The sequence below is a fragment of the Anabas testudineus genome, chromosome 15, assembly GCF_900324465.2.
Source record: "Anabas testudineus chromosome 15, fAnaTes1.2, whole genome shotgun sequence".
Classification (NCBI taxonomy): Eukaryota; Metazoa; Chordata; class Actinopteri; order Anabantiformes; family Anabantidae; genus Anabas; species Anabas testudineus.
This window is the reverse complement of record NC_046624.1, coordinates 9,099,719-9,114,457: the sequence shown is the minus strand read 5'-3', so window position 1 is coordinate 9,114,457 and position 14,739 is coordinate 9,099,719. Positions and strand designations below refer to the sequence as shown.

The 14,739-nt window shown below is 39.2% G+C and overlaps 1 protein-coding gene across 1 annotated transcript in view; it reads right to left on the bottom strand.

The window, feature by feature from the left end:
• The window catches only part of eys (eyes shut homolog), a 124,304-nt gene that overhangs the window by 46,071 nt on the left and 63,494 nt on the right, over window positions 1–14,739 (bottom strand). Inside the window, exons 28-38 of the mRNA XM_026355998.1 lie at window positions 13,505–13,676; window positions 13,108–13,186; window positions 12,456–12,655; window positions 9,885–10,009; window positions 9,178–9,302; window positions 8,717–8,930; window positions 4,150–4,340; window positions 3,930–4,021; window positions 1,508–1,658; window positions 1,211–1,323; window positions 831–1,084 (exon numbers count right to left, since the gene is read on the bottom strand). Of these exons, the coding sequence (XP_026211783.1) occupies window positions 831–1,084; window positions 1,211–1,323; window positions 1,508–1,658; window positions 3,930–4,021; window positions 4,150–4,340; window positions 8,717–8,930; window positions 9,178–9,302; window positions 9,885–10,009; window positions 12,456–12,655; window positions 13,108–13,186; window positions 13,505–13,676 (1,716 nt within the window). The remainder of the gene's footprint in view (window positions 1–830; window positions 1,085–1,210; window positions 1,324–1,507; window positions 1,659–3,929; window positions 4,022–4,149; window positions 4,341–8,716; window positions 8,931–9,177; window positions 9,303–9,884; window positions 10,010–12,455; window positions 12,656–13,107; window positions 13,187–13,504; window positions 13,677–14,739) is intronic.

Sequence of the window (14,739 nt, the reverse complement as noted above, 5' to 3'; positions counted from 1 at the left end):
AGGACAAACTGTGTGTAAAGCTGGTAAAGACTCATAAAAAAGACTTTATGCTGTTAATGGTGCCAAAGGGGCTTCAACAAACTAGTGAATTAAAAGTCTAAACACTTTATGAAGTCAGTGCAGATACAGGGGAGTGAACACGGTCGTCATAGCACAGCATCCGAAACCTCTCTCAGTTGCTTTCTCGAGTACACAAGCAATTAATTCATAACTCCAACATTACTGCTGTCATTACTGATAGAGAATGACTACAACTAAATACAGACTCAGCTTTTTTTCACTGTCAGAGCAAAACGTGCCTGAAAGGGAGGTACAGTAGGAAGGGGCGTTAGTACAGGAGCAACATCATATGTGCACTGACGAGAAACCTGCAAATAGAAAAAACCCTCCTTAGTATGTGTGTCCAGTACTACGGTTGGTTGCAAAATAAATATTTTTGGTTGGGACAGGGTGATAACGTTAGCTGAATGTTGAGTAAGCGCTCTAAGGTCGTACTCTCACTCTCAATGGGCTCTGGAGGTGAACGTGGACACACGGCGATGGTTCAAACTGCTTATATGGATTTCCCATTTCATTAATTATTTTCTGAATAATTCACATCACTCAAAATTCTTAACACAGTTGACTTTACTATACTCCCTCACAGTGAAACCTATTAGCCCAAGAGGCTCAGCGTACATTAACCAACATCATTTGTCAGCCGGGCTCTTGATGAAACCACTGTGGAGGTCACAGTACAGTACATTTTTTAAGCTCTCTACCACTTATGTGTGTGTTTATGTATTATGTATAGGAGTTTTCTGTGGGAAAAAAAAATAATTACAGCCTACCTCTCTCACAAAAAGTTCCAGTAAAATGAAGCGGGCAGTGACAAGAAGGCAGAGCTTCACCAGGTAGCTGCAGCGGATGACATGTTCCTCCATTGCGACAAAGGCCGTCACGGCAAACTTGAGGTGCATGCAGAGGATGTTTTGGTGTTTGTGTGGGAGCTGCCATCGTTGCAGTGTTTACTGTGTCAGTAGAGGTTGATTGAGTTGTCAAATTTAAGAAGCTCGTGGAGGCGTCTGGGCCATATCGAGTATATCTGTTAAATTGGACAAAAGCACGGGTAGTTTAAGGCTAGGTCGTTTTCCTTGTTTTCATTTCTGTAGAAAGCTAAAAAAACACGTTTTACTAACATAAAACGAAAATCACGAAAATGAGACTTCACCTGCATTGGTCTGTGTTGCTGCCAGCTATAGCATCAGATGTATAAAAGCTCCCGAGTTTATTAATCTCAATTATTTCAATGCAGCCTGTGTAGTTGTGGAAAGGTTTTGCCCTCTAAAAGAAAAAAGATATATATTTAGAGCTGATTTGTTACAAACAGTTCCTTCCAAACTTTTATGATGCAATTTTTGCACTACAATATGTAACATGTGACTTTTTGAATTTGTTTGACTTTTAGAACCTCATGATTTCGGCAGGCACTGTAGCTGAGAACCCAGACAGCGCTTCATTGTCTTACCTGATTGAGAGGATATCGTTGTGGCAGACCACCTGTGAAGATGTGGTTTGTTCTTTGTATCATGTGTCCCAACCAGTAATTACTCGCTGTGCTTTTGATTTTCTCGCGACCAGAAAGCGTTAGCTCTGCTTCACAAGGAGTTAGGTGTTGCCTGTGAATGAGTATGAAGACATATGAAGGCATAACATAAGCACACATCTCTGTCCTCTGACATATTTAACAGCAGATGTTTGAACAAAAGACTAGAAGATTTTCTGTGGCTAAATAGAAATATCCTCAAACCCTACAATAAACAAACCCCTTAGAGCTGACTTGCTAAAATAGAGAAAATGCTTTCCCAAAATCGCTATATTAAAATGATTGGTTTCGTGTTTTTTGACATAAACGTGAATCCGTGGCTAAGAGTAAACTTGAACATGTTGCTACAGTAATAGTTCCCTGAAAAGCACAATTAAGATATCAGACGCCGAGATTTAAAAACTGTGGTAAATGAGGATAATTGTTTTGTTTACCTAGTTGATACACTCATTCATCACAATCCTTTCTGAGGTGCCACTGCTAAACTTTTGTTTTCTCTCGGTGTCTTATGAGTCTTGACATAACTATTTTGGACACACCCCACAGCCATTCATAGATTTCAAAATCCAATTCTCCACTTTGAAACAACAGGGGAGAGCAGATAATTACCTAAGTGCAGATTCTGGACTAACCAGTGGCAGCTTGAGGGTACTTATGCCACAGATGCACAGTCTCCTCTTCGGTGTCTCCTGATAGCCCTTGTTCCCCGAGTGGAAGTTACGAGGTCCACGAAGCAATCTAGTCTGATTTGTTAAGCCTGTACTTTGCACACTGTTGCATATGCCGGCTAAACACTCGGGGCACTAACTCCAAGCTGTATAAGTCCTTCCTCTGGAGCCAGCATGGAGAAGCGGTTAATTTAGAAGCAGTCTGCCAGAGCGGCCTGGCCAGCAGCCAGAGGGCACTGTGCTCGCTGTCCTTGAGAAGTCAGCCCCACTGGGTTTCTATTTAACATATTGAAAAGCGTCTTTGACGGGAAGATATATTAAAAGTCTATAATGAGTTAGGCAGTGACGTTGAGGATGGCCGTGGTGTTGTAGCTCTGGGTCAAACCAGACAAAGATGGACGGACTCGGCCATCAGACAATTACAAAGAATTTGCTTTGTGACACCAGAAACCATTTTTCCACGCTCCCAACCCTCTAGTTATGACAGCTCTCTTTCTTGCAATATCTCTAAGGGGTTGGTACAGAACATTATGATTGATTCCTAGTGCTGTTGTATTGTTCTTGCAGGAAAAACAGGGGCGGAGCCTTGTAGGCCCTTAAACCTGATTGGGCTTTCTGGATGCACTTGTATATTTAGGGCAGCGCAGCTGTCTGCCAGGAAACATGAGGCAACCTTCACAGCCGGCTTTTTTTCATCAGGAAATAATGTTCTCACCTTTGGCACAGTGTGTCCATGATCACCTTCAGTGTGTGTGTGTGTGCGGGGTTTCTTTTTTTTTGATTAGTTTAAAAAAAAAACAACTTACTTACAAACACATTTTCAATTTGTCACCTTTGCCAAAAATAAAACTTCTCCTAAAAAATTGAATAAACTCTAAAGTCTCTACACCCTCTCCTTAAATGCTGAGTAAACTGATTCGATATGAGTCGAACGCTATCCCTCTGTTTCAGCCTCTAGCTCATACATAATAAACTGTGTGTCTCCAAACGAAACCACAATCTTTCTTATGTCAGAATATAATGGAGAGGGCTGGCAGCAAGACTGCACATGGGCTTAGCAACAATATAACTAAAGAGGCCACAGCCTCACTTTAAATCATTTAAACATTGATTTTGTGCTCGGCTCTTGCTTGTTAATCTTTTCGTAATGAAAAACTGCAAATGAAGACTTTAGAACAGCCAATAAAACATGAGCAGTGATCACTAATGCATTTTAATAGGCACATTCTGACATTTGTTTCTTTAAATTTTAAGCCTATTTGCCCATTCGTAATAAAACCTAAATTCTCAGTCTGGTGATTCTTGCCAATTACATGTGTTCCCCCAGTATTACAGCCTTTCTCCAAAAAAAAATAAAAATAAAAAGCTCTTCAAATGAGTGGATAACTAAGGATCATGTTAATACCACCTGAGGTGTCAACAGCATTTGAACCAAATCTGTATATTCCTAATGTCTACAGTAGGTAGCTTATCATTCTGCATGTGCCTCCTTCTCCTCAGTGCAGAATATATTCTTTCCTGAAGCAGATGCACAGCATGCAGCATCTGGGATGATGTTTATGTTAATACACTATGTAAATTAAAAGCTGTAACACTAATTGGTAACATACTGACTTACTGAGGTGACAGAACAGAATATTCACGTTCAGAAAGAAAGAATATCAAAATAATCATACCTGATATTAACAATGTGAATCTTCCCGTCATCAACACGAATTAACGTACTCATCCGTGTAACGTCTTCCTCTTCATTACAGCAAAAGATGTACTGAGATATTGGAGATACAATTTGGAGATATGATTTATTTAGATTTCACAGGCAAACAGTATTTTATTATTGTAGTTACAATAAACTTAATCAATAAGGCATAATTGTTATTTAATTTTGTCTTTTACCTGCAACACTCCATCCAGGATGAAAAGTTTCATGAAAAAGAAATCACCGTTAGCAGGTCCTTGGTCAACATAAAGTATAGTTCCCTCGGAGACTTGGGTTTGAAATTTCACAGTAATGTTGTTGAGTGCTTTGAGGTCAATAGCCTCAAACTCCAGGTATGAACTCCCAAAGTATTGAATGTAGGCTGACTCTAGGAAATAAAAAAAAAGAATAATACAGAAAGCTGAAATGTGGAGGAAGGGTAAACAAAACAGACTGCAGCTTATGCATCTTTACTGTAAACTCTGCTGAGATTCTCTATTGATCCCTAGAAGAAGAACTCAACTTTTCACTCACTTCCTCCACTGGGAGGTCAGTGCACATGGCGAGATACTGAAACTGCAGCCTCAGAATTATTAAATATTCTGAGATTGACTACTGACACCTCAGCAGGGCTGATAGTTTTTTTTTTTTTATTAACACAGAGAGTCGAACACCGACTTTCTGTTTTTGCTACTCTGTGGACCTCTGCATGTTGTGTTCCATAATATGTACTATAAGTGATCTGCATCCATCAAATACCCTTGGCAATATGTATAGAAGCTTAAAGAGACTTGTTCACATTACAATGTGGAGGCAAAAATACATAATTATTGTAAAAGCACAGGTCTTTTCTTTTGCTCACTGTACAAATATACTGTAAATAGTCTTATTTGCCAACAAGCTGTGAAGCATGAAAATGGCCCTATATTGGCAGGAGAGGAATTTCGCTGAAATGAACATATTCATGCAAGTTTATTACATGCCTCATTTTATAGTGGAATAACTTGGCTTATATCATCCATGAGAATGGGCAATTATGGGATATTTTAGTAGAAGTCCCACTGCCCGCCAGCTTAGTGGGGGTAGTGACGCAGACAAACTTAAAAGACTGTCTCGGACTGCAATTGAAAGCAAGCATTAGGGGTGCTCATGCTCAATATATTTCTCATTTGAAGGAAATAGTGCAATTTGTTGCAGAAAAGTCTAACCAGAGAGCCTGTTAAAATGAAAAGCTTCCCTGGATGCACCTGTCTCATGCTCTGTCTGTCCTTATCTGAACAAAAAAAAAAAATCATTACTCTAGAGAAATCAGCAAAGCTCCTTTTAAGTTGTTGCCATGATTAATCGGGCTGATCCAAGTGAGACCTTTATCAATATTTGTTACACGTCAAGTACTAATAGGCCAGACCCCCTTTTGATCTGACAGTGGCACCTTCAGGGCATTTGGCAAACAAGCTAACCTAAATACCACCAATTTTCTCTGGTGAGCAATAGAACCAATACCCAGAGGAAAATCCCTTGACAAAAAAAGTAAGAATTATCAGGAGCAGACCTACTGTGATCTATAAATTAATGAGGATAAACGCACACTGCACCAATGCTGTGCCGTCTCCACTCCTGACAATGGGGTTTGCCAGTGCTGATGATGGAAAATTACCCCTCAGAGACAAAGCTATTCATTAATTTTAAAGCCTTGTTTAGTCTGATGTAGTCTTTGATGCAGTCTGAGGCTGCTGCCAGGAGGCAGTATCATGCCTCATTAGTAGTTAGCTTCAGTCTCTCCTTCAAAGGTCTCCTGTTTTTACCACTACCTTACTTTCTCCCACCAGATTTTCCATCCACATGCCTCGAGTAACTAGGCAGACTAAACTCCAGATGTGTACAATGTAAACTGTATCTAATGCGTTATCACTTTTCTATCCTGTTACACACAGTAGCAGTACTTTCACTTTACTCTTCAGATAGCGCTGACCAAGGACTTTCCTGTTACTGTACTCTGTTCAAAAGCTCTCCAAGTTTAAAAAAAAAAAAAGTCTCACTGGGAATAATCCTTGACATAAATCTTTCAGATCAGATTTAATTAGAGACCGTCTCGATACATGTCCATAAAAGAGGTGAGAAAATTGATATGAGTCATATTTAATGTAACATAGGAAGGTGGAGTGCAATGTTGCAGCGCAGGCTAGATATTCCAGTAGAAGAATTTATTTGGAGGAATGTGAACTTAAGATCAATTAGTATGAGGACAGACTGTGAATGGTGAGATTTAATTGATATAGACTTGATGTCCCATTTATTTAAAAAGAGCCAGGATGTAAGTCCAGTTTTGGACTGATTTATCGGGGGAGGTAATAGACTGACTGATTGAACTTGTCACAGGACAGAGATAAAATACTGCCATTCTTGGACCCTTGCAATTACAGAGCCCTGGGGGAAGGCAAAAGGTCATTCTTTACCTTCAAAACTAGCAGAATACGTCTTATATTCAATACACTGTATGTAACGCAAGAAGATTTAGTCATGCTGCTGATAGACATGAAGGAATACAATTCCAAATATGATAGAGTGTATTTTCATAACTTTGTTGTCTGGTTTTAAAAATACCTGATAAAATTACTCCAGCGCTGCACTGACAGTTACTGTACTGCAGCACACAGACCATAAACTCCAGCTGAACTGACAAATTTAGACACCGTTTTTTTTTTTTTCCATCTCAATGAGCATCTTTTTTTCTCATGAATATTCAGTAAGGTGCACATCATGTAAATGTCATTATGACTCACTAGCGAAGCTGTCACTGAATATATCAAAAATGGTTATAGGCGCACTAATCAGGTACTGCCAACGCAATTATAAACAAACCCGCAGACACAAGCGAGTGCTAAACAGAACAAATGCAGGCCGCGTTATACTGAAGGTTACCTAGTGCCCCGAAGAAAGGAACTGCATTTCTGAGATGACCCTGCGGTTAATTTCATACTCATCAACTTGATTTTTAGTAATTTGAGTAGCTTGAGTAGCAAGCTCAAAGCTCAAGTAATTTGATTTCTGCTCCACGTGGCACAAAAAGATAACAGCTTCACCTGTGCTGTAATGATCACTCTAGGAGAGAGTCAACCAAATCACAGCTTAGCTGCAGTAAGCCTCTCTCCACCAGCAGTGTCCTTTCTAGATTTCCATCAGCTCATATCATAGAGAGCTAAAACAGGGTAGAGCTCAGTCTTGCATTTACAGTGACGTGAAAAGAAAACCCAGAAGACAATCATCATACTGCCAACTGTGGAATAAGACTTTTTTCTATTTCAGTTTTTTACTGAACTAAACTGATGTTTTGTTTTGTTTTTCTTACATCCAAATTAAAAATATATATATTGAAAAGGCGTTAGGATTATAAGATACATTTGTATTTCATGTATTCTCTACTGTCAGCATAAGATATTAATTATCTCCTCTATGTTAAAATTCCTTTTGACCTGATATATTTCAAAGGTTTGGAGCAATCTTAGGTTTAAAGGAGCACTGTCGGAGTCTATTTCAAGCAGCACCAAGGGCACTGCATGCGTTTAGATGGTGACCTAGTTAGATAAACTCATGAGTTTCTGGGTCCCTTTACTTTAAAACTTATTTACTTTCATAATGCACTTATGTGTAATAGAGTAAAGCAATGTTTCGCTGTATGGATGATAGGGCTGTTTTTCTTTACCAAGGCCTGGTGTGTATTTTTAACCCTGTGTAATCCAGCGCACTGGATGAGAGCTGGATCAGGTGCAGCGGGGGAACACTCCATTATTTTGGGCCCACAGTGATGTCACACTGAATTGGTTCAAGCTCTGTCTCTGTTCAATAGGTCTGTTTTACAGCCCTGTGAACAGTTTCAAAGGTGGACAGACCTCATCTGTCAAAGAGTAACAATCTACTCAGTGCTCTGAATTCCTCTTCTCACATAGGTGACTAAATCCAATACCAATAATGTGCAACATATTGGGTTCTCTGTGTCTTTGGAGTGTTAAAGGATATAGGCCCAAATTGGACTTACTACTGTGATTATTTCTCAGATAAAACTAAAAAATGCACTTTCGAGGCCGATATAAACACATCTTTTCCCACCACAGTCGCACTATAACATGACACAGCTGCAGCTATGACAATCTCTCAATCAAACCTAATATATCGCCACCTGCTAAGTTTCAAAAGCTCTAAAAATCACATTTGAAGTACCAACTCAGTGGGAGTCTCCTCTCATTCAAACCTGGCAAACTTTGAGCAGCAAAAATGTTTGGCTGGAAGGACAAGGAGAGGGTAGCATTGTAATTTGTCAAAAAAAAAAGAAGTAAAGAGTATAAATTGATTGGTGTAATGGCTTATCAGCTTAAATTATTTAGTGGCACTTCCTTGCACGCATAATGTTAATGGAAGTAATAGCATAGCAATGGGAGCTATGACTTGATTGAGAAGCATTAATTTCAGATGATCCACTGCCACATTTGAGACTACCGTTAATGATACAGGTGTTATTCTTGGTATCAAAATAATTATACATCAAAATGACTCCCATCCCAATTTGTGGGCCGCAATAGATGAATGTAATTTTTAATCTTACATTTTTTGCCAAACAAGAAAGTTAACATGCAAATCAATGTCAATCAATACATGGAAATGTATATGGTATCGTGGTATTGCATAAATGTACTTATAGTTATTTGCCACCACTGCATGTACTTATGTGTACATGTACATATATGCAAATACATATATGATCTGTACCTGTGAATTGCTCAGTTGTTAGTGCTGGACTGAGTGTTGGCGTAGGCACTCTGGGTGTGGAGCCACGAGTGATGTTCTTGACTGCAGTCGCCAAGGGAACAGCTTCCGTAACAGGAGGCAGGCAGCTGACCTTGTTGATGCCATCTACACAGGAAAATGCTTCTGGACATGGATTCAACAGGCAATCATCATAGTTGTGCTCACAGTTCTTCCCCTGTGTATGGAAAATAAACAGCCCTCAGAAGTGTCAGTGTAACTCTGAGATAAGATGTTAAATGGGATATAATGTTAACAGCTTGAAGGAAAACTAAAGAACATCACATAATGTAACAAGAACAATTCAAAGTCACATTATTTTCATGCCACAAATTTAAAAAGTCAAGGGTGGAAGAGGGTAAAGGTTAATAATAACTGAAAAAAAAAAAGAGATAGAGATGGTTGTATGAGGTGGGGAGCCTCACCACAAATCCAGGACGACAGAAACAGGTGTAGCCATAGCCCGGATCATTCTGAATGCATATTCCCTGGTTGCAGGGCTGTGGAAGGCACTCATTAATGTCATCCTCACAGTGAAGGCCTGTCCAACCTGCCAGGAACAAAAGCCCACAGAGTGCCGTGGTGAGCCCAGGCTCTCCCACTTCCACCCTCTGAAGTGAATATCAATCAGATTCTCCTACATTGATTTGCTTCTTTTTGGGTTCACACACATACACAGACAAGAAAAGGCTTTCACTAAAGAGTCAGATACCACATACATTTTAATGAGCAGAGGCAGTATTGCCTTTTTATCACTATCTATTTTAGTACTGTATGACTACAAATGTCTCCCTTGAGAAAAGTAGATGACTTTTGAATGGCTTTTAGACATAGAAACTATGTAGGCATTATGGTAACCTTTACTTACACTTTATATAGCCCCTTTCAGTACAATATGGGAATTCTAATATTAACAGGTTTATATATGGTAAACCGCACTCTACTGCACCTGAGGCACAGTGAAAGTCTGAAACTTCATCACATGCCAAATATGTTTCGTTATGTAGGCTGTGTTTTAATAATATTGTTCATGAGCAACACAGGTTTCTTGTTACTAGTCTTAGAAAGGAAAGAAAAACTGCTTACCTCCATTCAAAGTAAATTGAAAGCCTCACAGGGCTGAGTGACTCACCTGACCTGCAGTGGCAGACATAGCTATTAATAAGATCTTCACAAATGGCACCGTTGTGGCAAGGAGCTGAGCAACATTCGTTAACATCCACTTCACAGAAATCCCCCGTGAAACCTGGTGGACAGCTAAGAAAACATATCATACTTTAAAACTCGGAGACTGTCTCACAGCGCTGTCACTTCCTTCTTTTGGCTCTGACATGCTGTATCTGAGAACTGCTTGTTTTTATTATTCATCAAAAAGTCAGATGGTGCAAATTCTATTATTTAAAATGGAAAAAAAAAAGATGTTTTTTCCAATGCTGGTCCTTCAGAGACACAGCAGTGGAATCAATAAGGCAGATGATAAAATAAATACATTGTGTGTTGAGTTATTATTAAAACAAACATCTCACTGCTTCATTTTCATTTGATTTATTATTTGAGTAAAACTCCTTATTATTACTATACTACTCCCACTGTCCTGTTTTTAAGCACGCCAAACATCACGAAAGTTTACAAATCACACACTTAAAATTACAGATAAAGCCGAATGGATTAATTATGCAGTGGATAAAATCCACAGGTGAGCAATGAGCACGCAGTGAGGTGCAGTTATGGTTTTCTGTTGGCAATTTGCACAGGATAAGCTACACCTTGAGCGAAGAGAGGTAGCACTCGATACTGCAGATGTCATCCCCATCGGCTTTAGGTTTTGTGGGGGAACAGTCATTTTCCAGATGGACAATGAGCCTGATCATGCATCAAAGCTACCTGAGGCCAAGCAAGCCAAGGTCTGCTGACTTGGATTTCCTATTCACAGTCAGCACCCTTCAAACCTACTGAACAACTTTGGAAAAGCTGGAGGAAAGATGACACGAGCTGAACAACTAGAAAAGTGACAGTAAGGAACATTATCAGTGCGTCAGAATGAACAAACATCATCTGTAAAATGGGCAGACTTTCACGCACGACCTTTTGGCTAATCACCGCTGGAGAGCGAGAATGCTATTTGTTGAGCAGGTGCAGAACTGTGTAAGTGTGCCACTTCAAACATACAATAACATGCAGATAAAGCAACACTTTGTGCCAAAACTATTGCGTGAATGCTATTATATTTTTGGCCATTACTCAGTTTATTAGCCTGACTAGGCCCTCTCCATTCAAGTGGAAAGAAGATATGTGGGTGAACGAAACACTGACAAAAGGCATTTAATGAGTTTTTAAAGCTACAGTCCATGATGTAATGTAAATAAAAGGCTGGCCTCCTTCAAATAAATAAAAAAAAGGAATGTGCTGTCACACAAACAGGGACAAACTAAATCTGTTTCAAATCAATCAATTAAAAAGAAAGAGTTTTGTTAATATCAGCAGTGTACACGATGCTTTCACATGGTAATAAACTGGAAAATGTTGGCTTTTTGGAATTCTAAATGAGGCCAAAAACCAGATAATAATGCACTAATATAACTAATAGTGCGGCAAATTTAATTATGTGTACAAATCGAATTGAAATTCAGCAAAAATAATCCTCAGTTGTAGTGGAAAGTGCACACACTGCAGGATCACCCTATTGCAGATCAGCAGGACACTAAAGGACGCCATGAACTAGAATGTGTGTATATACTGACTCTGTCCTTAGTGTGCATATTTATCTGTAAGTGCGTAAAATACAGTGCCTTTCCTTCTTGTAATACACTAATAAGCCCAGAATTGAGGGAGTATTATTAAAAATGCCGTGCTGAGGCAATAGACAGTGAAGTTAATCAACATAACACTGTAAGGAGCAGCAACCTACAGTATGTGGAGCTGTGGTAATCTGGGATCCATTAAATCATGACATTGAGCATATAGCAGCACATCAGCACAAGGTTAGACAATGTAATTAACTGTAAGGCACCCGGGGAGCTGCTGTGTCAAATATGCACACTTACTACATACACCTTGCATTGAGATACACTTCATCACTCAAGGGAGAGCATGTCAGCAATTAAAAAGAAATGATTCACGCGCAACCCAACATGGCGGGCTGCCACTGCGTACGACTGTGCACATGCGGTGTGCTGCAGGTGCTGTGGCACCACTCTTTCAAGACGAAATGTACTTTTAATTTGATACAAGCAAATTTCCTAGAACTGACGCAGATTCCAACCATTAAAGATGCTAATTTGATTCTGTAGCATTCACGTCACAATCATTTTCACTTCTCACACAGCGCATATGCAGTTTCTGAACATGAACTATAAATAGTCTTGGACAACACCATCAAATTATATTTGTATTATTCTGTTATTTATAATATTCAGTTACAGTTTCTGTAATTTCACATTTTACTTGTGAAGAGGTTCTGTATCATGAACAGGTTTTCCTATTACAACCCAAAACTACAGTAACAAAGAAGCTGCAGTCTATTTGCAGTGATCATACAACCAAAAGCATTTGGTTTTATTTATTATTATATATTTAATTTTTTTTATTTAGTGGAGGAAAGCAGACACATATCAACAATAGGACCCAGCGTGTTGTTTCCATCAACTACTATGACTCCATTTATATTTCAGCATCCTTTGATCAAGACGATGGACCAACTCACCTGCAAGTAAAGTTTGACCCTTCACCATCAAGGCACGTGGCTCCATTGAAACACAAGGAGACATTAAAAGCAGCCACTCTGCAGATGTCTACATCATTCTCACATCTCTTCCCCGTGTATCCATCCTGACAGAAGCATGCGTATTTATCTGTGAGATCCACGCATGTGCCCCCGTTCAAACAGGGACTGGGAGCACAGTCCTGTAAGTGAACAGACAGCAAACATACTGTGAGGCGCTGTACCGACAATACAACATATTTTGACAGATGCAACCATAAAATGCACGATTTACTATCTAAATTGCACATGTGGTTAAAGAGACTGCTTTGGACTAGAATGGATTGTTAGTAGTTAAAAAGCAGGCAATTAGATTATCCGTTCAACTAAATGCTCCCTAAGACCGTCTAAGCAACTCGATAGTTTATCCAGTGCAGCACAAACTGTGGTTTAAATCAATTAGGGATTAGATTAATTTCCTTTAATCAGGTATTAGTCCAACGCTTTCCTGATCCTGGTAGTTCCATTAACTTATCTTGTAGAAGAAAAACAAAATCAATAGTGTTAGTTATACAAAGGACCACACAAATGACCAAAAAATCACCTGACACTTCTCTTGAACACCCAGCAGGTTTATTAATTAAGACTGACTCACGTCAATGTTTGTTTCACATCTGCTGCCGGTCCATCCCGATTCACAGAGACAGGAGTATGAATGTATCCCGTCCCTACAGCTGAGAAGACCACAGCATATGGAGTGAGAATCGATTAATCAAAACTGTACAACTGCATTAAATATATTTAAAGAGAAAAAAGGTTTTTGTCTGTGCATAATCTTTTTGAATGAGTTAGTATTCCCCCTTTAATGGAATTAATGACTGTAATTTAGAGACCAGTGAGACAACCTGTGGGTGCATCACATTAGCTCCTTACACATGTGACATATGTCTCCACTGGGTGTGCTGGCAAGGAGAGTAATTAAAAATAATTCCATGTCATTTCTTCACAATTTGCAGAGTTTCTGTTTTAAATGATGGAGAAAAATTCTGTACCTCCCATGAAGACAAGGTGCTGACGTGCATTCATCTATGTTAGTCTCGCAGTGGAGCCCAATGAAGCCATCAGGACACATGCAGTGGTATCGATTAGGCGCATCAATACATCTCCCACTATTCTGACATGGGTTTGAAACGCACTCATCGATATTAACTTCACACCGTGGCCCTAGGAAATTAAACATGTATGAAACATTAGATGTGTTTGTGTGTGTTTTTGGGTTTGGCTTTTTAGTACGTCAGTATTCAATCTGTTCAGAAAGACAAAACACATTAGAAACATGACATACAGAAGGGTGGGGGAGGTCAGGCATATGGACTGACTGAGATAGAGAAGTAGGTTTGATGCCTCTTTGTGAGTCTGGATTTAATTTATATTCTAACCTCAAATCTAGTATGCAAGTGTTCATGTACTAAATAAACAACCTTTAAAGGCAGACTATAATTCTGACTACTCAGCTCTGTGACTGCCTCTGGAGACATCACGCAGGCGTCATCCTGTTTCATATTTTTGGATGAAATAGAAGGTTACAACACAGAAACATCTGCTACTTAACAACTTGTCAGGAAAAATCCACTGGTATTTTTACACTGACTGACATCTATGTCCTAAGGAGACAGTATGGGTTACAGTAACAGTATACTGGAACAGTATTTAACTTGCCAAACTACTACATTTGATGTACATAATCCATTACACTGACCAATTCACTGCCTTTATTTTATAGTAAACAGTGAAATGCTATATTGTGTAGTCCTGAAAAATTATGATGAGCTTTAAACAAATTGAATCATACAGACAAATAATAGCTTAAGATTTGCTGTTCAGTCGCTGACTTTTCCAGCGCATTACTAGCTCACTCTAGTTTGCAGAATATGTCAATACAAACATGATGCAACCAAATGTAAAGTGTACAATTTATAGTTAACAGACTATGTTATGCAAACCCACAAGCAAAATAATGTCTCCTAACAGCAGCGAGCATATTGCCCAGGTAAAGATGTCTTACCAACACAGCTTGTTTTCTTCTTTGGTCTCTTCACCAATCTTTGATATAAAGTGATCACAAACTGTCAGGTATGGTAAACACAAGCATGCTGTGCGTTGACTGGCACTGCATTAAAGGATGACTGGGTTGTGTAGCTTATGTTTCTTTAACCTCAAGTTACCTCTTTCTCAGATACTACTCTTCTACTGCCGACAACATGAGCAGAATGTTTTTATTGAAAAT